At 41.5% G+C, this 24,044-nt stretch overlaps 1 protein-coding gene across 3 annotated transcripts; it reads left to right on the forward strand.

Moving 5' to 3' along the window:
- The first annotated feature begins 237 nt into the window (after positions 1 to 237).
- Positions 238 to 6,966, forward strand: cibar1 (CBY1 interacting BAR domain containing 1). 3 transcript variants are annotated; one of them, XM_034240742.1, is made up of 9 exons: positions 238 to 389; positions 1,385 to 1,619; positions 1,702 to 1,770; positions 2,828 to 2,929; positions 3,150 to 3,155; positions 3,711 to 3,815; positions 4,095 to 4,208; positions 5,362 to 5,481; positions 6,556 to 6,966. In XM_034240742.1, exons 1-9 carry the CDS (start codon positions 361 to 363, stop codon positions 6,667 to 6,669), a joined length of 894 nt encoding a protein of 297 aa, XP_034096633.1. In that variant the 5' UTR covers positions 238 to 360; the 3' UTR covers positions 6,670 to 6,966. The 3 variants fall into 3 exon arrangements, with proteins under 3 accessions (XP_034096633.1, XP_034096635.1, XP_034096634.1); XM_034240744.1 differs by lacking the exon at positions 5,362 to 5,481; XM_034240743.1 differs by lacking the exon at positions 238 to 389 and having other exon boundaries at positions 1,362 to 1,619.
- The last annotated feature ends 17,078 nt before the right edge of the window (positions 6,967 to 24,044 follow it).

A 24,044-nucleotide genomic window follows, 5' to 3' on the forward strand; every position in this document is an offset into this window, starting at 1 on the left:
GTTATACAATTGTGCATTGATATCAACTCTTTAAGTTACATGACATTGAAGCTTTGGAAAATAGGTTTGAGTTTTCCAGAAGACACTGCTGAACGTTCATAACATCATGTTAAATAGAAGAGGCACTCAAATCCAGTTTGTCACCTCACCAATAACTCAGAGCAGACTCTTTCTTCCCAGCTCCACAACTACATTCAATTACATTACAGCAACGACTCAATATCCCAGAATGCATTACCGAGCGGAAACTCTAAGGACTCCATGGAAACGGCAGACTGGCGTGCTAGCTTGGGAAAGAAAAAAACAGTAGCTAGCTAGTTAGCATTGAATCTGGGTCCAGATTTGTGCCTTTCTGCAAACATGAGCCGCACACCCGATGCTAGAGTGAGGTAAGGGGCATACTGTACCAGCTGACTGCTCCGGTAACGGCTGGTAACCTAACCTTAACGCATAAATAACCTCGCAGAACAGCGAGGAAAACATAGGTTAGCTAGCTGTTATTTAACTCCTGCTTTAACGATTTACATTTATAAAAGATATATCCGCAACTGAGTCAACTGTTGATCATCAGTAGGTGTAAACACAAGAATCCTTTAGTGTTTATGATCACAACACGGATTGTTTTCTTTTCAGCCACAAACCGCTAAAACGGATTTCCGTTTACATTCCTCAAAATAAAGCTCCCATTTAGAAAACACCTTCATAAAAACAGTACTTACACTAGCTGGTTGTTAATACAACTGTTTTACAACCATCTCCTAACTTACTATATGTCAATGACGAGGAAATAATAGGTGTTATCAAATAATCTGGAAAGAAAAGCACACAGGAGGTTTTTCCTATGGATGGCCTGCTTCACTAACAGGGGCCGGTGACTTCCTGGGGGTCCTCAGAATGACTACAGGGGTGGCTAAACTATTGTTATATCATGTATTTCATTATTTTTAAAAAGCTCATAACAGTAGCAGAAATCCAACATATTGTTAGAAAAATAACACTGATGATGAACTGTTGCCCATAAATCCGCAGGCTAAATGCTATTCATATCAGCGAGGGAAATATGCTACAGCTTCACATTTTTATTATTCTTTTAATAGGTTAGTATGATACACACCTTAAAAAAGATACCTTTCTTTTTGAAACGTTAGGCCACATACACGTAAAAGAAGGCACAGTATAATAAGCAAATCAATTGTATACATATCTAGGATGTCCCACTCCCTGCTGTCTGTCTTTGATCCGAGACCCCTGACCAATATTACAAGATCAAAAGTCATTCTAATGTCTTCCCAGCACAAATATGTTGGACAAATTCACTTCTGTGTCCCCTTTACTGTTTGATCACTGCTGTCAGCCTGTAAATGTTGTCTTTTTCTCTCTCCAGAGACAACCAGACAAGAAAGATCCAGGAAAACATCACCAATGTGGAGAAACATTTTGGAGAGATGTGCCAACTGTTTTCCGCATATGTCCGTAAAACAGCCAGGCTACGGGACAAGTCAGATGTCCTGGTTCGGGAAATTGGCCTGTATGCAGACACAGAAACACCAGATCTGAAGAGGGGTATGAAGCAGTTTGCAGACCACATGGCCAAGATCCAAGACTACCGCCAAGCTGAGGTAAAACCAGAAAGTATTTCTTACTGCAAGTCTCAGTTTGTTTGATCAGACCGAACCTAACGTGAAGTAACTTGCATTACAGGTGGAAAGACTTGAATCCAAAGTCATAGAGCCATTAAAAAGCTATGGAGCTGTAGTGAAGCGTAAAAGGGTAAGTGTTGCTGCCATGTTGACGTCTACACTGATTCCAAATGACAATGAAAAAGCTCAATGAGTTACAACTATTGCTAAAATAAGAACAATTTCACTTCCAGGAGAAGCTAACAACTATTACTACTATAATTGTTGTACTGTGAATGCCAAAGTTCTCTAGATACATTAACCTTCAAGCAATTTGTCAGAGCACTGGTGTTACTTTTCTGGCTTATCCTCGCTTGTTGTTGAGATATCACATTTTATACAGTTACAAATAAACCGGACAGTGGAATTGGTGAAAACTTTTTGCCATGTCCCCTTTTGGACCTGGGACCAAAGTTAATGGCACTATATGGAGTATAGTGCCATTAACTTTGGTCCCAGCTCCAAAAATACTGAAGCTTATTACAGAGCATGTTTCAATACTAAATGCCTGCTGACCTGCAAGGATGTCTGAGGGAACAAATGAGAATGAGGGCTGAGGGGGCAGTTTGGGACATGTTACTGTCAGTATCATTACCACTGCATGCCCACATGAGGGCAGTGTTGATTTAATGATGTAACGGGCCCTCGGCCTGCCTTTGTGCCATTGAACCTCACAGGTTCATGTTATAACCAGGATTAAAGGAAATATTCTAGATCAAATAATAGCATGTCCATTATGCCTTTGGGACTTTTGTAATAAATCAAATGTATTTTAGCTATAAGTTGTATCTTATCATTCGTCCATTGAAATAACTTAAACTTTTTGTAATAAATCAAATACTTTTCAATCTGCATATTTACCACAATCTATAGTATGTGGCAAAAAACACATAATTACACCTAACTGGCTAAGTCATGAAAAAGTGAAATTGGCTTCTCTGCTAAAACACTATCTCACCCTTTAATAGCAACTGTTTCATGGTAAAGAGAACACAAAAGCCTGCACTCCAGGGTTTACTCGAGGTCTTGGTCTGGAAACACATAACGTTTGTTAGATGATGTCCTGGAACACATTTATAAATAATCTACATTCATTGTTCATTTTCATAATGACTACTTTGTCCTTGTGTGCTTGTGCATCCATGCAGGAGGATCTGAAGGCGACTCAGAGTGCCAGAGACAGAGAAGCCAAACAGATGGCTCAGCTCGAGAGGACCAGACAGAGGAACCCCTCCGACAGGCAGATCATTGTATCCTTGTTTCATATTTCCCTAATATCAAACACAGAGAGACTTCTGATATTATAACAACCACCTGTGTACATTTTAGTGCAGGCGACATCTTTCGATACAGCTTAATTCCTTGTTGGTTATAGATAAATCTATGTTGCAACAGGAAAATACACTTTAATCTGCTTTTATTGTTAATCTTTTCAAACTTTTTAGCGTTTTTCCTTGACCAAGCCTTCAGTCTCAGGTTTGTCCCATGTTATCTGTGCATCTCTTCGCTGGTGATGTATGACAAAAAGAAAAAACACATTACTGAATAACAAATGTTCCTTTTTAATATGATGTGACTTGCATTATGAAAATAGCTTAGCTTGACACACTCTCATCAGTGTCTCTATTTTCACATAAGTTATGTTAATGCCAAGCAGCTATAGGACCCATATGTGACGGCAGCAGCTTTTTTCTTCTATCTTTATTGTCTAGGTGTTACATTTCTTGTCTAGATGAGACATAAGAGTCAAAATAGCATTAGGTTTTACATCCTCTTCCTGTTTAGAGAGCACATTAGCATGTCAATATCTGAATTTGCATGTGGGACAGGAACTACAGGTGTTAGACTTATATTACTGCAGCTCTGATATTGGCCAAGTTATTAACAAGTATTTTTTTTTCTAATTGAGCAAATTAACAAGCATAAAGGGATATTGTTGATGTATATCTTTAAGCACACTGTTGCCATAACCTCCTGTGTTGGTCTGATGTGTGTTGTAGCATGTTGTATATTGACTTGTTCCCCCATCAGGCTGAAAGTGAGCTCCAGAGAGCCACCATGGATGCCACACGGACCACCAGGCAGCTTGAGGAGACCATAGACGAGTTTGAGAGGCAGAAGATCCGGGACATCAAGGTCCGCTTCACAGAGCTCAAATAAAGCATCACGATTTCAACAGTTGGAATATTTGTCTGTTGAAGCAGTGGGTGGCAGTGAAGTGAAACCAGACAGTGATGATTTGGACGGTCTTTTTCTTTTCACTCCTGCCCACACATTTGAATCCTCCTTCAGTTTTCCAAACATTTTATTTTGTCATTTCAGAACTTATTCATGTCTAGTAGGTAGTTGTGATTCATTTGAGTAGCTCAGAAGCCTACTCAGTACTGATATGTATCCTTATATTTCCCTTTGTAGAAAATCTTTGGGGAGTTTGTGACAGTGGAGATGTCCTTCCATGCCAAGGCCTTGGAGGTGTACACCTTGGCCTTCCAGAGCATTCAAAGTGTGGATGAAGAGCAGGACCTGGAGGTGAGCTCATGCTCTGTTTAACAATAGCCCAGTCATTATAATTAGCCGGCCAGAATTAGTTTGCAAAGAAAAGGTGAATTTAGATGTTACTATTGTCCTGTAAATCATTACAGTGCTACTCACAGAGAAAATGTATATATTAAATGTGTCAGCTATAGAGTGTTTGTTCAGTCGGATAATCTCCACATATCTACCCTACTTTTATAATTTTTTAATCGTAAATCTATCGATTCGATTTATGATTCGAAAATTATAAAAGTAGGGTAGACATGTGGATATTATCCGACTGAACAAAACGTGATCCGTCTCTTAAATGTGTGTCAACCACAGACCTTATTTCAAGCTGTTTTCCAAAATCCTTTAGGTCGCGTCACTGTGGCAGTCTATTGTGCACCTGATAAACCTGATGGGTATATTTAACAAGTCAAGGCTATCATGATAGTATTCACCCATTACTCATTAACCCATTGCTCATATGCACTTTAGTCCACACCCTTTTAACTCTGTGGTAACTTTAAAGTGAACTCTCCATGATTAAGTCATAGCGAGCTACTTTGTTCTGTTTATATTTTATTTTCTGTGAGGTTTGTTATTACTAGACAAAAGCCTGTAGTGAGGAAACAAAGGATCAATGATATTCGGCGAGCGAAGTTAATCCTGTAGATGTCCTTTTGCTATTTCTATCCACCCATTGCCATTTCATCTGTGTGTGTTTGCACTGAATCATCTCCCTTCCATTCATAGTGAAACTCCTCCTCACCCAGACAAGGCTGTTTTTCAATGAGTCATAGCACAAAGCATGGGAGATTGAATCATCTGGAACAATGACAGGCATGAAGATAATCATGATCTAGACTTCTTTTGGAATTTATCTTTGGCATAGTTGAAGTGGCAGTTTGCCGTGTTATCTGAGGCATACCTTTTTGAGCCGCTTTATTTATGCTTGATCAAAGAAAGATTGTAATTTGTTGATTTGTTAGAGATATTCCAGGTGTGTAGACATGATGTGTTTAACTTTTTGCACATTTTATTTAACTGTTAAGAAAATACAGTCTTTTCTTTTCATGATTATGTTGCATTGCATTAAGAGAACAAGAGTGCTTCCATTCTCCTGTTTTCTTTGGAAAAATATAGCGCCTACTGTCTTTGGCAGGTGTTCAGGAGTTCGCTGCACCCCCCTGACTACCAGTCACGCTTAGACATAGTGCGAGCTAATTCCAAAACCTCCCTCGATCGGACCGGGTCCTTCCTGAGTACTTCAGGGACCTTACAGGTAAGATACAGACGGTGCATAGATACTCTCATTTAAAAATTCCCCCAGGAAGTTTCTGTTATGGCATTACTTTACAGTTGCATTATTTTCATTGTGATGATGAAATAAAATAATTCCCTACTCAGCCCAATAGCTTTCCTCATACCAGTCGAGGCTGGTGCCAGGTTTCATATGCAGCATCATCCCAGCCACCATTCATTTAGAACCTCCACACGTCATGGCATGCCAGCAACATCCTGCATTTCCTCCTACATCTACAGTTTACCCCAGTATCCCAACAGTGTTACTGCACTATTCTACTTCAGGTCTCATAGCGTGATTTCAGACAGTATATCTTGTATCTAGAGATGTAAAGATTGCAGCTTGCAGAGACAGATTGCATTCCTCCAATGTAATCGGAATGTGCCCTGAATGCATCTTGCACCACAACTCGAGATCATCTTTTGCTTCCATGATTAAGGTTAATGTAATATGTAGGAATTTGCAGTTGCTGCTAAACAACAAACACAGTTGCAGTCGGGTACACAGCACAGAGAGAAAAGTGGATTGGAGACCCTGTTTGTATGTAGAAATATAAATGTTTTAAAACTTGACAAAACTAGAACGTTTTGTTTTTTATAACAATATTAATATACGTGCCTTGCTAGAAACAATTAAAAACATTTAAGTATTCATTTTGTGCAATAAACCCAGACAGGTTGATGCAGGATGCAAAGTGGACAAATATTGACCCACTGGTGGTACAATATTTATATTAATTCAAAAAGGATCGTAATGCTTCTGTTTAAGAACATCGTCAATAGCAGCGGTCTGTTATTCAGAAATAACCGACTGGAATGCCATAATTGACCAATACAAATGTAGTATTTGGGTAAATCAGAGCTCCTAAGAGGCAGAGCGATGGGCAAAGAAACGTCCAGAAACACAGCGACATTTAAAATAGAATCCAGGCAGAGGGCAGGAGGGTCTCTGCAGATACTATCAGTTCTAGTGGGTCATAAAAAAGTCCTATTCTTTTAATGACTACCTACTAAATGTTTTAGTAACATCCTGACTGTTAATTTGTTGTCACAGCAACAAAGGGATTGCAGTCGACAGGCAAGAAGAGAGGAGGAGGATGATGATGACGAAGAGGATGAGGATGATTCTGAAGAGGAGGAAGACGAAGACACAGATGATGATCATTGATTTGTTGTATTGTTTTATCTTGTTTGTTTGAAACAAAAAGTGTATTATTGTGTCATTGCCAAAATCACTTCACACAGTGAGTCTGAGCAGTATTGTAGTGCACAACGTGTGTTGTAGTTGTTCATTAAGGAACACATTGTCCTTTACTAACATTTGTCTTTTAAATCCCAGCCAATTATTGTCTTATGTATTTTTATATAACACATGCTGAAATGTACATTACATATTTAGTTGTACTGGAACTATCAGTGCACCATGTATTTCGTCTTCATGAATTAAAAAAAGAATCAGTTTTCACATTGTGCGTTGTTCCCAGTGAATTGCCACAATAAGTACATGGTGTTCCCTTACTCACTTTGCATAGAACGGGCAGCAGATATTTTTATTTTAGAAATTGTACAGAGTGTGAATCAGCCTAAGTGACAGTAGTTCTGCAGTAGAAAGTGAGTCATCTCTTCCACAGATATGCAAGAGTTGTGCTAGTGAAGCTGGGGACATTTTGCACCCTTCAATGTGTTAAACAGGATATAATATATGTGTGTGTGTGTGTGTGTGTGTGTGTGTGTGTGTGTGTGTGTGTGTGTGTGTGTGTGTGTGTGTGTGTGTGTGTGTGTGTGTGTGTGTGTGTGTGTGTGTGTGTGTGTGTGTGTGTGTGTGTGTGTGTGTGTGTGTGTGTGTGTGTAGCACAGCATGTGTTGTCTGCCACAGTATGGCTCCTATGTCTGTCCTGCATGAGTCACTCAACACATTTATCCTTCCTCATCTGCCTGGGCCATTTCCTGCACATCAACACATATATTACAGGTTTTTTCAATAGTATAAGTTGGAGAAAAAAACACTAACCTTTACAGACATTCACAAATTCATGTAGACTTTGTGCACGCCACTACATTTTCAACAAATATAACGTCCCTTACAGCGACACGTATTATCTCAATGACTGTGAGATAAAAGCAGCGTAGGTGGTATGTCATTAGCCCTCTGCGAACAGCACCTTAATGTGTGCGCAAACAGTCACACACCAGTTTTACTTTGGTATACTGTGCATCTAAACGGCCCGTGTTGCAATGACTCATCCCTTATAAAGTGTGTGTGAGTCAGAAAGCTTTTCCAATCCCAGATAAACCTAAAGGCTCCACTCCCTGATCACTGAGCAGAAAAATGCACGGTGACGGGTTCGAGAAGGAAAGCATTTGAAAGAGAAGAAAGCATCATGTGAGGCCAGTGATAAAACAAAAACACCAATCCTCAGGTTAGCCAAGAGTCAAAGGTACAAAAGGAGGCAATAGTTTGTTATGAGTCATTGACTGTAGAAAATAGGCTGAAAAACAAACAAGGATATCCAAGCTTAGAACCAGATGTGAAGAGAAAGGAGGAGTGCAAGGCGAAAAGAGTGACAGTTGAGAGAGGTCAGTCCTAACCCCGGGTCCTTATCGCTGACAGTGACTCATTGCCCCTCAGCGTCACTTCCATCAAATCAAACACCCAGGGCACACGTCAACCGCCGCACAGCCTCATGCAGCTGCTTTCATATGCAGCACCTTTCCCTTGAGCCTCACACTGATCTTCTATAGAAGCCCTCGAGTGCCACAGGTTTCTTTTTTCTCTTTTTAAAAAAAATCAAACTGCTGGTACCTTCCAACACGATTGTGCAGATTTCTTCCATAACCACACCTTGTGAAATCAGCACAGTAAAAGAAACAAGCAAACAATAAAACGTGTTTTTTTTCTCTTGGGATTGAAAAAATGATGTCTTTGAAAATGTTGTGGAAGTTCCCCTGAGTCACCACCAGAGGGTAATGTTTAAAGCTTTTCTTACATCGGCTACTTGAGGAAGTGCTGATATGGAAACATTGTGTTCTTTTCAACCTGTAGATAGCTTGTGTGTGTGTGTGTGTGTGTGTGTGTGTGTGTGTGTGTGTGTGTGTGTGTGTGTGTGTGTGTGTGTGTGTGTGTGTGTGTGTGTGTGTGTGTGTGTGTGTGTGTGTGTGTGTGTGTGTGTGTGTGTGTGTGTGTGTGTGTGTGTGTGTGTCACCTGATACCTCTCTAAAGGAAGCAGGCTAATTGAAAGTCCGGATATGTAATGTAAGCAACTTAAGCTTTATGGAATTGTCTTGGCCTCCGCCCTCATGACAGTGCAGTTTTTGCTCCTGTTGATCCCTATCAAAACTATAACCTTGTTAGTCAGAGCCAATGTGTTTTGCGAATTGAGCACAAGGAAACAAGTGGGGATTTGATATTCCTTCTCAAAAAGACATATAAACTTGTGTGGCATTTCAATTACACACACCTTGTTTTCCTCCACCTAAAGCTGCACAGTCTCCTGTGAGAAAGTATAGGGGATGATAGGTCAAATCTGTGGTGCAGAATTCTATGATTGGCTCTCCTATAGATATGTCTTACAAAGTGGTAAGGATTCCCTCCTCTCCCCATCTGACTCATCTGCAGTCATCCCCAATGACGGACGCACATCTGTGGGTGTGCGTGTGTGTGTTTGAATGAAGAGCACAGGCATGAAAGTGAGTGTTTTGTTTGTATATGTGTGTGAATATAAATCCTGAATATTTGTGTGCAGGCGTATTTGGCTAAAGGAAATATTGTGTGTGTGTGTGTGTGTGTGTGTGTGTGTGTGTGTGTGTGTGTGTGTGTGTGTGTGTGTGTGTGTGTGTGTGTGTGTGTGTGTGTGTGTGTGTGTGTGTGTGTGTGTGTGTGTGTGTGTGTGTGTGTGTGTGTGTGTGTGTGTGTGTGTGCAAGTACATTATAGTGTGTATGCTGATGTTGAAATATTTGCATGTGATCCTCAGAGTCCTTCAGTACAGTTGTGTGGAATATTAAATACAGTGCCGTGCTGGCGGCTGTTATAAAAAATCGAGAGGCAGCATAGCCGGAGTGTGACTCACACACTGACTCACTGACAGCGCTGCCATGGCGTGTGTATGTTTCTGTATGTTTCTGTGTGTGTGTGTGTGTGTGTGTGTGTGTGTGTGTGTGTGTGTGTGTGTGTGTGTGTGTGTGTGTGTGTGTGTGTGTGTGTGTGTGTGTGTGTGTGTGTGTGTGTCACACTCTGTTGTTCCTCTGGCAGTCAGACGCGCTGTGTCTTCTAAGATCTCTGAACCCTACCAGAATCCCTGGATTTCACACCAGCAAACAAGGTAACACGTGTGTGTGTGTTTTACAGAATTTCTAAGAAAACCTATGTGTTGTGCGTGTGCAAAGGTTCAGCAAAGGATCAACTCATACACCGATAGCTCCCAACTAATTTAATTTAACAGCGCAACGTTTTGATCTTAGTAGAATCTTCATCAGGTATTGTCAAATAAATCATCACTAATCTGAACTAGCAATAAATGTAGACACAAATAACTTCATCACTCAGGTGGTTGTAATGCAAGTCAATCTACTCTCAGGCTGGACCAATCAGAGCAGAGCTTTGACTGATACACCCACACAGGGCACAACATGCCTCTATGGAAAGGGCAAAAGTTCAGAAAAACTCTAAGATAAATACTTTCCAATAACACATTAAATCTAAGACATCACAAAGAATGACTGCAATATCACATAAATCACATAAATTATCCAAAACGATAATTGATCATAGGTTATAGTTATTTTTAATAGTTCATAGAGAAAATGGAAAGTAGAAATATGATAATAAGTAACTAAACCCTGCAGGGCTTAAATGACAAAAGCAAATACAAATTTACAGGCAAATTAAATAAATACTATTTAAAGTGCCTTCAGTAGAGATCTGCACCAGGTGAGTCTCCTTCTCCCCTCCCAACAAGAACAGTTGAATGTCATTCAATCGTCCCTCCGGGATACTTACAGTCAACAAGGCAGTCAAAATAACAGAAATGGGAATACAATGTTTATTGAGCCTTACTTTAGTGGATCATCATCAGGTATGGACACACGCTTCAAAATGAGACGAAACTTTTCCTGATTTCAATCTTTGGCTTCAAACTTTGCCTGCCATTCCATCCCGCCTCATGGCTGTTGTTCATTTTAATTGTTGTTGTCGAAAGAATCTGCTTTCAAAGAAGAGCATGTGTGTGTTAGTGTGTGTGTGTGTGTGTGTGTGTGTGTGTGTGTGTGTGTGTGTGTGTGTGTGTGTGTGTGTGTGTGTGTGTGCGCGCACGTGTGTGTGTGTGTGTGTGTGTGTGTGTGTGTGTGTGTGTGTGTGTGTGTGTGTGTGTGTGTGTGTGTGTGTGTGTGTGTGTGTGTGTGTGTGTGTGTGTGTGTGTGTGTGTGTGTGTGTGTGTGTGTGTGTGTGTGTGTGTGTGAGACATCTAATAAAAAGTATACCTTTGATGCCTGGGCAAATCACTTGTTTTGTTATGGTTTAATACCTGTTTTTCTTAATTGCCTAACAAAAACATATAAAATAAAGGGTTCATTTTTCAAAAGTGTTGATGTCTAAGACCCCGTCCACATGGAGACGGAACAGAGACGAAAACAAAAACTAATCGAATTCGATATCAAAAAAGTCTTCCGTCCACACGGAATCGGCTCAAGAAACGTGTCCGTACACACGAGACCGCTCGACCCGCTGTAGTACATATGCCGGGCCTGTAAGTGGCGCTGTACTCCCGCCACAAAATACACCAAAAGCAGCGAAGAAGACCCCCGAGCATGGTTGCCTGGTTGCCCTTCTGTTTATTCTCCGCGGTGGATTTAGCAACATGTAGTTCATGTAGTTCTCCATGTCCACTTCTTGCTGATGGTTGTGGTAGAGGAGCTGTACATTTTGCACTAACATCTGTATCATGGTCAGTAGCGTCTGGAGCACGAAAGCAACCCTGTGATCCGCCGTTGTTGTTGTTGGCGAAACACATCAGCGGTGACAAGGGGGTGAGCAGCAGAGGTGGGGAGAGGCGGTGCTATGGCATCATCATTATCAGGAAATTATCGTATAGGACGTACACACGGGGTGTTTCTCAATCACGAGGATGCTGGCTTGGTAGTCGCGTACTTCCAAGTCACTTCCTTCAGAAACGAAGCAAGTATGCTTCCATGCCACGGCTTCGGAAAATGAAGAAGAATGGAACAGGCTAACAAGTGTGCCACTATCTCTAACGGTTTCAACATAAACTGTACCGAACATAAATACCTCACGATGTCTATCTAATTATGAACTTGCTTTACTTTCACGGAACACATTTTTGGTGATAACAAACAAATGTAACAAAGTAACATATTTACCAACACATGTTCTACGCCACTACATACTTACATTTAAATGTGTGCTGCGTCGGTTCAGCCATTCTCCGCAAGGGTTTTTGAAATTGGTCCGTGCGCAAAGCATTGTGGGGATTTTAAGGACGCGAAGTCTACCCATGTGCAGCCTCGAAATTTCCCCCAAACCAAGGACGCAGCCTCGGTGGAATTCCAAGTATGCTGGAGATTGGAACAGTCCTTCGGCGGCACTCGATGACGTAGCATCCTTGAAATATTGGCTTGGAAGCCAGTATCCTCGAGATTGAGAAACGGCCACGGAGCTGCAAGCGTTTCGTCCGCAGATCTACCCACCTTGGGAGCCGTTATCGTTATCCGCGTTTCCGTGTCGGCCTTGTGTGGACGAACCGTCTATACCAGGGGTTCCCAAAGTGGACTGATAATTTCAGAATCCTCTTGATGTGACCCCTGAGGTGTAATTAATTATTTCTACATCAAATCACGTCCACTCAATACCAGGCTGTTCGCAAGTCTCTGCAACGAACTGGGATCGGAACATCGGGGCCTGCTGTTCCACACAGAAGTCAGGTGGCTTTCGCGGGGAAATGTTCTCAGCCGCCTGTATGAACCAGACAGAGCTGACCCTGACTGGTTAACAAGGCTGGCATATCTGTCTTGCATGTCATTGCAAGGTGAAAACACAAGCATCATGTCCCTGAATGATAACATCTGCGCATTCAAGAGGAAAGTGGATTGCTGGACTGCGCGAGTTGAAATGGGCAGGATTGATATTTTTCCTGAGCTGGAGGAATTCATAGAGGAAAATTATCTTAGTGTTAACTCTGTGAAGAAGTCTACCACCTGCAAGCCCTTTAACAAGTATTTCCCCGAGGAAACAGCTCCGGAAAAATACGACTGAAGACCACCATTCACTGTAACGACCGCAAGTCATCTGTCATCCGACATGGAGGACACACTGGCTGAACTGTCAAGTGACCGCACATTAAAGACAGCTTTTAATGCGAAAAAGCTTGGATTTTAGTCGAGAGGGAATACCCACAGCTTTCCAAGGCCGAGATGAACGTTCTGACGCCGTTTGGCTTGCACATACCTGTGCGAAAAGACTTTCTCGGCACTGACATATATAAAAAATAAATGCAGATCGCGTCTAAACGTGGAGGATGATCTCCGAGTGGCCGTCTCCAAAATTAAGCCCGGGATGGACTTGCTGTGCTCCATGCATATTGCCCACCCGTCTCATTAGGTGAGATTAACATTGAATTATTTTATATTAAATTGCTATATGTAAAATCATATCATGGTTGTCAGGCTGTCTATGCGCGTGTTTGGATACGCCTATTAATGCGTGCGTCCTGTGCACACGTTTTTTTAACCAGGTGATAGTGGGAGGTCGCCAGTCTCTGGCACTGTTATTTTGGGGGTCGCAGGCTGAAAAGTTTGGGAACCCCTGGTCTATACGATAGAGAACGTTAGCGGACTCAACTCGTTTTGTCTCCGTGTGGACGGGGCCTAAATTGTCCTCCAATTCTGGAATGGCCTATCTCTTATTGAGCCTTCATTTAGTGGATCATTACACATGTATGGAATTAATCTAAAGACGCTCAAAACATTTCCAACGTTTTCTACAAATGTCAGTTTTGAGCCATGAGAAAGGCTTCTTTTTAGTATATTGCTGGGAATGTCTTTTGCTACAGAAGCAGTTGGTGATCACTTCCGGCCCCTGTTCAGCGGAGTGAGGGGAAAAGGTATAAAACAGTCAATAACATACGTTTCTCAAAATTCACTAGTCATTTAAACTGCAAGAGATCCTTGAGCATAAATTCATAAAAAGGCACAAACATGAATTGGCTTATGGGTCCAGTAGTATGCAAGAGTAGCTGTGGACAGGCAGTTCAATTCAATTCAATTCAAAACCTTTATTTATCCAGGTAAAATCCCATTGAGATCAATGATCTCTTTTTCAAGGGAGACCTGCAGCAGTAGGTTCCACAAGAAGACATAAAAACATAAACAACAGAACAACAAAAGGACATCATACAGCAAAATGTACAGGGATTACAATTTACAAATGTAACCACATGTACAGGTACCAACAGCATCTGATTTTGAAGCATCCAACCGAGCTTTAAAAACATGTAGTGGTACTAGCTTGGTAATTTTCCATTCTTTTACACACAAACCGCACACACATGCATGACCAAACACATAATCTCCCTACAGATACAAATGGGATAAATTAACAAATATTAACTGACCCAAATACATTCAGTGATCTGCAAAAGAGGAGTAAAATCTGTCATTCATGCTTTCCAAAACGGTTAGATCCAAAGATTTACAAAAAAAGGCTCAAGATCAAAATCTATGTTTAAACCCTTAAACGATGGGGTGTTTAAAGGAACGATAAAGAATTCCTCCCCTCTCAGAAGGATGTTATTCATTTCCATGTGTGTATTTAAGCAAGATAGCATGTTTTCAACTGCAGAAGTGTGTTTGCCATTACCAGGAGGAGAACTCGAGCTGCTCGGGAATGTCTTGCCAACATGTATATAACAACTGCTCATCCTCCCATATCCCTGATGTATGCACTAACATGAAAGGCAGTGAGTGTACTGTACCTGTTGTCAAGAGCAGTAAGTCATAACAGTTATTGTACACTATCGTCCCGCATTCCAGGACCCCAGGTACAAACATAAATCAAGGGATGCCTGTGCTTATACAAAAGGTACAGTATTGTAAATCTGCATTAGTATATGTGTCAACATTATGCTGCTGTGCTCCGTTACAGTATATCATCTGACAGAGATAACGCAGACAGGGACTTCTTATACTCTCCAATGCTTGATAGTGGCGTCATTTGGATATCCCCCACTCAGCATAAATCACTTTTTGCAAAGAATAAGAGGGAAGTGAAAAGCCTGTGTGTGTGTGTGTGTGTTCTCTACAAATTGATTTTGACATGTATCAAGTAATAAATCCTTCAAGATAAAACAGACATGGAGAAAGCCAGCAGTGTGAGTAAAAGGATTATTTATCCAGAGTTTGTCACTCAGTGTGATCATATTATACAGTGTCTAAAAGCATGTGCGCCTCTAAAATACAAGTGTATTCCGAGTTTCATAAATCATGTTGACTGTATGTTTTTCAGTCGAGTGAGTGCGTGGGTTTTTTTTCTTTTTCTGTGTACCTAATATGTGTTGGGCCTGATTTCAATCTTTGGCTTCAAACTTTGCCTGCCAATCCATCCCGCCCAAAGGCTGTTGTTAATGATGTCGAAATCATCCGCTTTCAAAGAAGAGCGTGAGCGTGTGTGTGTGTGTTTGTGTGTGTGTGTGTGTGTGTGTGTGTGTGTGTGTGTGTGTGTGTGTGTGTGTGTGTGTGTGTGTGTGTGTGTGTGTGTGTGTGTGTGTGTGTGTGTGTGTGTGTGTGTGTGTGTGTGTGTGTGTGTGTGTGTGTGTGTGTGTGTGTGTGTGTGTGTGTGTGTGTGTGTGTGTGTGTGTGTGTGTGTGTGTGTGTGTGTGTGTGTGTGAGAGACAGACATAGTGCATGTTTGGGTATTGCACAAGATGCTTATCAGACCGAGCGGTGTTGTGATCAGTTAGGGAGGCCTTGGCTCGGGCCTGTTCAGGAGCTCTCAGTCGCTTCAGCCTGTGTGTGTGCGTGCGTGCGTGCGTGTTGTTTTTCTGCCCCCGTGCCTCTCATGGGCCAATGGCCTGGTATCAGAGGGTCATTGTGAGCCTGTGTGTGTGTCAGGTTCCTGCTAGGTGAGCAGCGAGTGTGTTTACAGTTCATCAACAACTTCCTAGTATAATATTAAACCACTATCAACCTTACTGTACCTGCAACAGTCTATTACAATATCAAACTTCTTTCCTGAGCTTTGACTCCATTAATGATTTCTTAAACTTATGCAAGCTAATTCACTGCTGAAAAACACACGCCGAGAACATTGGAATGTAATCTGTTTCATAACCATTTAGTATTGCTGACAAGAGTCACCTCAGGTCTGTTTGCTACATCCTTTGCATTTGTCTAAAAATATGCGTGCAGCCACCTGGTGCTTGTGGCCCACTCAGTAATGGATCCTCATGTGAGTCAGGAGATGTGAAGCAGAAAGACAAACAGCCGGGCAGAATACATGGTAACTCTTCTTTGTTGATCATCTTACATCAAAGTAGAGCCATGACTGACACAGGGAATAACGAATACAGTAGTACTAGGGAGATATATTATTAAACTATGGAGCATATAGGTATTATTCACAGAGAAGCCTCATTCTCTTAGGCAAACATTATAATATATGTCGTTTTCTTTGTAGTCTCTACAAACAGAAGGAAGTGGCTGCCACAGTCCTCATGTTTCAAGTAAATTATAGTTCACATGAAAGTGTGAAATGGCTGAATGTGCACACCGGGTCATGAGGAGTGGAAAAAAATATTTGTCTGCCTTCTTGCACAACAAAGTCATCTCTCTCCTTCCACATTCTGAAAAATCTGAAAAGAGTATTTCCCTTGAATGCTGCACGCCCTCCCCTCTCGCTGTCCTCAGGCTGAAAAAAATAAAGTGAAACCAAAGACAGAATGTGACATGGGAAGCTGTCAGGCCCATCTGGGGTCAACCGCGGGGGGTCAAAGCTATGTCTGGATCCACGGAGTCACTGAGTGATGTGTTAAGTGTCTCTCAGGGACACTTTAGTACATGACAGCATGAAGAAGAGAGAGGACAGAGTGTGAGAGTGTGTGCATTTAAGATGGTTCCAAGTTGAGAAGAGTACATCAGGCAAGTCCCTTGAGTACATCTCATCCGCTTGTAGACTTCACTGACCTCCCCACGCTCACTTCCTGTGTATCACACAACATGTCAAAACATGGACAGGAAGCCTGATAGATCAGTCAAAACCTGTCTTCCCAATCTGCACATAAACACAGGATATCATAGGAGCATCACAAAATGACAAACGGAGAAGAAGGCACAGTGAATTTCTCACAAACAACAATAATAGGACACAAAATAGTGTGAACATATAAACAAATGCTTTCATGTACACACACAAAAACACATATACATACACACACTGGAAAATGGCTTTAAGACAGCCTGGGAACAGCTAGTTCACTAATGAGGTCTATCCCATGAGGATTTAGTACTGCACAGAGGAATGCAGGCCCTCCGCTCTCATGACTGACCTGCCCACACACACACACACACACACACACTTTACTGTCCACGAGCTGCCCTCACACATGAATGAGAATTGATAGAAGGCCTCCAAGAATAGGACACTTATCATTTGGTAGGTACTGCATTAGAAACAAACATAACAAGCACATTGGGGAATTTGACACTAATTTGAGAAGAGAGCTGGTAGAGGCAGGAAGACGGGGGGGAACGGGCTGAGAAAACAGAACGAGACGGAGGAATAAATAAACAGGGGCACAGAAGGGTCAGCGGGAGAAGGCACAGAGAGGAGTTATGACGATATGAATCTTTCAGTTTTATTTGCACTTAACATTTGTTCGCGGGATTGGCTCGTGCTTTGGAAGTGAGAGCCAACTTCAGTGAGTTTACTAGAACAGATCTGGTGTCTGAAGCAGACGGCCCCCATCGCTGGTGGCCTGTTGACGGAGCCGGCTGCTAGCTGATAGACGGACAGCAGGAGTCTCAGTCACGACTCTCTCAGAGAACATGGAGTGAGTTCTTCACTCTAGTGAAAGTAGAAGTTTGAGATGAATTACTTACTTGTGTGTTCAAAACTTTTTTTTACCCTAGTGCACAAGCAGTTGCAAAGCCATTCAAACCATGAAGTGTGAATACATCATTTAAAAGTAAACAGCCTCTACTGCGTTCAACTATGGCTATAAACAACGTTTTATGTTAGTGATAGATTTAGAGATTTAAAAACATTAAATCATACAATAAACTTTTTTTGGTTTTTCAGTTGGACAATGTAATAAAATGCTCCTAATATTGTCTTGTGAGATGTTTGGACTTTTCCATAAAGCTTAGACAGGAAGACAATCAAGCTAGTGGCTCTGTGGCTGTATTTAGGCACAGCGATGCTTACTAAATGCTAACATCTATATCCATGTTATACGCTTATATGCTTATAATAACAATTCTGAAATACTGATATTTTGCATTTATTAAAACATACCATTGTCACTATCTCAATTTAAAGTGTTGAATGCAAACTATTGGTCATTTCAAATAACTACAGTAGAGGTTGTTGACATTTATTTTTAAAAGGTAGTTTGAACATTTTTTAAATCAGAGGATCATATCCATTCGAAATGTCATGATGAATCACAAATGTCAACCTCGATAGGATTCAACATCTAGAAGCCATGAGAATCTGTACAAAATGCCAAATGGATAATTTAAATGTAGGTGCAGGTGGATGAAAATGTAAGGATTTGCTAAAGTCTAGCGATGACTCTGAATGCCAGCTATTTAACAAGTTAGCAGTGTTGCCTTACTTTACCTACTTACAGCTCCGCTTTGTTTCAGTACTACAGGACAGCGCAGCATCCGCACCATCTTCTAAAAAAACAAACACTGATCAGATTATATTTCATAAATTCTAAGTCATGATACAGCCCTACCAAAATAATAAGGATTCAACCTCCAGGCACCATGTATGTCCGAACAAACCTTCAAAATAATCTTTCTAGTTGTTTGGAAATACTGGAACAACTGTCCAACACTTATTAGTATCTTTAAAAAAGAAGATATATTCTGTGCTTCAGGGCTCTCTGTTCAGTACAATGAACTGGTTATTGTTAATTATGACATGTAGCATTAATGGTATATACAGCATTGTCTGTGTAATGACGAATGCCCTTAAAAAATGATTATGCATCCACTGTGCACCCATCCTTAGAAATAAACAATGGCCGCTGATAATCGTCCCTGTTTCATCCATGCGTAAGGCCATGTCACAATCGCCGCGCATGCTGAATGCCTCGCAGGACTTTGTTTTGGAAAATGTGGCCGGGGTTACCATGGAGCGTTTGTTTGATCTATTGTAATTAACTGAGCCCATTGATTGCACAATGCTTCTTCCTGGCTCCTCTCCATCAGCGGGCAGCCCTGACTGGACGTCTAATCAAACACCACGTAAACCACCGTTTATGCAGTCGCCTCCCCACAATGATCTGTCCCTACATGGCCTAACAGGGATGAAAGGCGCACAGGAAGTGGAGGGAAGGCAGAGCAATAAGGATCATTAGAGGATTTAACAAAGCTGAGGTTTACTGTTGATAAGTGTTAACTGATTAGTGTGTGTGTGTGTGTGTGTGTGTGTGTGTGTGTGTGTGTGTGTGTGTGTGTGTGTGTGTGTGTGTGTGTGTGTGGTGTGTGTGTGTGTGTGTGTGTGTGTGTGTGTGTGCGTGCGTGCGTGCGTGCGTGCGTGCGTGCGTGCGTGCGTGCGTGCGTGCGTGCGTGCGTGCGTGCGTGCGTGCGTGCGTGCGCGTGTGTGTGTGTGTGTGTGTGTGTGTGTGTACTACAAACCAGCTGAGGTTTACTGTTGATAAGTGTTAACTGATTAGTGTGTGTGTGTGTGTGTGTGTGTGTGTGTGTGTGTGTGTGTGTGTGTGTGTGTGTGTGTGTGTGTGTGTGTGTGTGTGTGTGTGTGTGTGTGTGTGTGTGTGTGGTGTGTGGTGTGTGTGTGTGTGTGTGTGTGTGTGTGTGTGTGTGTGTGTGTGTGTGTGTGTGTGTGTGTGTGTGTGTGTGTGTGTGCGTGCGTGCGTGCGTGTGTGTGTGTGTGTACTACAAACCACACTTGTGAACCAAATTAAGATTCATATTTGTGTGAAATATTAATTTTGTTGGCGAACAAAAATGTAATTCTTTATAAAGAACATAATTTGTGACTTTCTGCTACTTAATTATATCTTAAAAATAAAAGTGGTGTGTGCATAGCATCCATAACATCCAGATAAATACATCTTTATATAATTTAGGATATTTTTTTAGGTAGATCAATGCCCCTTTTATATGTGTTTGCTAACTATGAAGCTAGAGCCAGCATGCTAGCCTGGCTGTTTAGCAGTAAACAAAATAACCCTTAAAGCATTTTTGTAGCTAACACTCTGGCACATAATCCTCTGTAAAACCTTTTAATGTTTTACTTGTTGTACAGATTAAGCAAATTAAACATAAAGTGTTAATTTATGAGATTTTGTTACCTTTGGATTTAGCCTTGATTGCTGTTTTCCATTGTTTACACTTTTAACCATCACCTATAGTAGCTGTAGCTTTTTATTAACCAGAAAGATATGAGTTATACAGTATTGATCCCTCATTCTCTGCAAGTGAGGCAATGAGCCTATTTCCAGAAAAGTAGGAACTATCTCTGCAGTTGCATGGAGGGGAATTCCTGGTGTTTAACTAGCATATACTTATTATAGCCATGGTGTTTCATAACAACTAATTCCTCTGAAATCCTGTCACACTGTATGGTTTCATACTCCGGAAGTTTGATAGGTGACCACATCTCTCTGTAAATGTGTCCCTTTGTAGACCAGTCACTGTGTCCTGATGCGTGTCATGCAGCCTGGTTTAAAGTCAATTAGCCCTGCTTCCCAACCCCAGGGGTGACAATCTGGGGCTCACATGTCCCATCAGGGCTGACCTTCACATGAGGGACGGAGCCAACACTCACATATGGCCGAGCCCTGGGGTGGGAAACTGCCTACGCTGGCCAAGGACAGGACTATGCCTGGAGGGATGGGAGGGATGGTTGTGAGGGTCGGCATGTGATCTCCAAATAACACACAGATATGGAAACTCTAATTGTACTTAAAAAAATATGAATGGTTGTTTTGTTGTTCATGTATTTGTTGTTGAATTAAAAAAGGTAGGAGGGGTATGTAAGCCAAGTTCACACAATGCTTGGGTGTATGGAGTTTATTTGTGTATCTGATAAAAATGAGGGACAGCAGTTTCTCTGAACACACAGAAATTCAATCCGAGAATTAACCACATTGCGAATTCCAGTTAATTTGATTTGTACTGTTTAGGGGCCTGTTCTTTGAACCTGCTTGTAAAATGTTGCAATAACCCTACAGCTATTTACATCACAACCATGATTAAAGCCATTATATGGAATTGAGACTATAACATGTCCCGTGACTTGAGTCTGGACTTTCCCAGAGCCGCTGTGAAAGCAACTTCACTTTTTTTAAATTTCTTTCTTGGTAATCCAAGGTGGCTCAGGGGGAGTGTATCTCCTGAAGCAACAACTGAGATCTGCTCCATGAATCTGGAGACTGGGCTTTAAATATGGAACAGAGGACCACCCGTCAGTAAGCTACTGGATATAAGGGGGTCCACCCAAGGAAGCTAATCTGGACCAGATTTTCACAAATGCAAATTTCAGTATAAATAACAAGAGTTTATCCACCAGGGGATATTCCTGTGGTGCAACATAACATTAAGATGCATAACGGGTCTCAAGCCATAATGCACTTTTACAAGCTTAGGGGTCAGTAAGCAGGGACTTATTATGAAACTGAGGTCTCACTGTGTAACAGTAAATGTAATAAAAGCTTGGGAATAGGTGTGTGGGATGGTTCACTACAGTAAAACAAGGTGTTTCTAATTTGAGGGTATGTTAAATTGAACCGAATGGAAAAAGACTGCCTTGGCTATAGCTTTTCTGCAGTGTGTGTGTGTGTGTGTGTGTGTGTGTGTGTGTGTGTGTGTGTGTGTGTGTGTGTGTGTGTGTGTGTGTGTGTGTGTGTGTGTGTGTGTGTGTGTGTGTGTGTGTGTGTGTGTGTGTGTGTGTGTGTGTGTGTGTGTGTGTGTGTGTGTGTGTGTGTGAAGTTTTGAAGCACTGGTGGCTGCACAGTTGTGCAACTACAGTCCATTTGCCCAAAGCAAATAGCAACATTCTAAGAAAGAGGAAAGGGGGGTTGTGCTTTAGCGAAGGTTTTTCGCATGTTTTTTTTCTTTTTACTTTCCACCAATGTCATTTGCGTTTAATCTGCAGGGCTTGCACAATTCTCTGTTACATTTGATGTTGAGCAACACATTGATAAAGGTCACAAACACTCATGGCACTCCTTTCAAAAACACCTCACTAAAATGCACTTGGGCACGGTTACGAATCCTGTGCATATTGGTTTTAATAGTGGTTTAATCATCGTCTAAAATGACAGGCTACCGCTAGTTCTTGCGATATTTGAAAAGATCATCTGGTTTGCACAAATGCCTTGCTAAATAGGTGTTGGCTCAACTTGTAAGAGCCTGTACGTCTGCTTGCATTCCTGCATAACCATAACCTCCTGAAGCCACAGGTTGCCAGGTGAAAGCCTCAAGCTTTAATGTGCTCACACATCTGAAAGGTAAAAATGTCAACTATGGAACAAAATGTCACCTGAATAAGAACAAGTGCAGAAAAATTGAAACTGTACAAAAAATAAATATACCAAATCAAATGTGTTATTAAACCAGATCAAGAAAACTCTAAAGCCCATACCTCTTCTTTTGCTTATCACTAAGGAACTACATGCACACAAATATAAATGAAAGCAATAAACCTGCATGATATATCACTGAATTTGTTTTAACCTGCAGTAAAACCTGACTCAACCACAGCAAACAGGAAAGCAGAACACCTGTGTCGAAAGACAAATATGAAGCATGATGAAACAGATGTTCCTGCAAGGTAACCCTGTCAGCACAGAAGTCAACAATGAACATATGCACAAGTGTATGTGTGTGTGTGTGTGTGTGTGTGTGTGTGTGTGTGTGTGTGTGTGTGTGTGTGTGTGTGTGTGTGTGTGTGTGTGTGTGTGTGTGTGTGTGTGTGTGTGTGTGTGTGTGTGTGTGTGTGTGTGTGTGTGTGTGTGTGTGTGTGTGTGTGTGTGTGTGTGTGTGTGTGTGTGTGTGTGTGTGTGTGTGTGTGTGTGTGTGTGTGTGTGTGTGTGTGTGTTGGGGAACACCAACCAGAGTCTGAATTCAGGTTACTTGTTATATTTCCATTCCTGCTGTGAAAACGTAGTCAGAGCAAGCTGACTTCAGATCAGTGTTGAGAGGTGACATTTTACCCCTGAGCCACCGTAACTGTTAGTACCTTTGCCAATGGGAATCCTGTGTTTACTGACCACACAAACACCAGCCAGTGCCTGGTACCAGGGTTGCTCACTGTCACTAAGCACACATATGTCAGCCTGTTAGTCAGCGCACTTCCCCGTGCGGTGACATACGGATGTCTGCTCCTCCTATAATCAGGATGTAAGACGGTCATCTGTTCAGTGGTTCTCCTCTGCCCAGTCTAATGCTGGTGGAAAGTCGTCCTGTTTATTCGCCACATGTCCATAATTACAGTCCTGTGGCAACATATGAAGATAGCTTCAAGTGCAGAAATGAGCGTTGGTGGTTTTGCAATGTAATAGGAGAATCATCCTTTGAAAGCAGCTCTGTTGTTTGTGCACATAAAACCTAATGTTTATTATGAGGGGAAACACAACTTTCTGTTGGTTTTTTCTTTTATCTGCAAAGTTGTAATACTTGTACACTGAGGAATGAGTTCCTCCTCATTTATACACATCACTGGCCCTCTAAGTCATTTCAAGTATTGTGTAAGAGGAAACTAATTTCAATCACATGTTGTGTAACAGTGCAATAAAGAAGTTGGTGGTTTTGGATGTTTTCTTTATTTTGTTTATGATTCTTTACATTATGCCATCTTCTTTAACTTTCCTAAACTCCCTTTTGTTTTTCTAATTGTTTGCATGCAGCTCATCTCGCGTCAGGGTCGACACATTTTCAATTATTCAACATGTGATGCAAAATGTGTCTCATATGTAAACTGCTCCAATACTGAAGGTCACGTTTTAATTGGCTGTAGCAAAGCTGTCATACTCTCATATTCCCTGTAATGATGGGTTTTCAAGCCAAGCAAATTCCTAACCACCTCTTTGTCACTTGAGTCATCTCGCCCTGTGCCATCCTTTGTCTGCCAGCTCTAAACAGACAGTGGAGCTTTGAAAGGATGCAAATTTGAAATGTAAAAATGTTCCCTTTTTTTGTTTGATTAATGCCCCAGACCACACACTCTGTGGGGGAGCGGTGGAATTTGTCTCCTTAATAAGCATGTTTCAGGTCAAAACAGGCTTTTCCCTTTCATTCATATTCATTTTGCAGTGTCTGTGAAAACAGGCATGTCTGAATCA

Source organism: Gymnodraco acuticeps, unplaced genomic scaffold, assembly GCF_902827175.1.
Source record: "Gymnodraco acuticeps unplaced genomic scaffold, fGymAcu1.1, whole genome shotgun sequence".
NCBI lineage: Eukaryota > Metazoa > Chordata > Actinopteri > Perciformes > Bathydraconidae > Gymnodraco > Gymnodraco acuticeps.

Bases quoted from the DNA above. Each gene is read 5' to 3' on its own strand.
- cibar1 (XM_034240742.1), top strand. From the start codon at position 361: ATGAGCCGCACACCCGATGCTAGAGTGAG. The intron at 1,771-2,827 runs GTAAGTGTTGCT...GCATCCATGCAG, and splicing joins CTGTAGTGAAGCGTAAAAGG to GAGGATCTGAAGGCGACTCA. The intron at 4,209-5,361 runs GTGAGCTCATGC...TGTCTTTGGCAG, and splicing joins ATGAAGAGCAGGACCTGGAG to GTGTTCAGGAGTTCGCTGCA.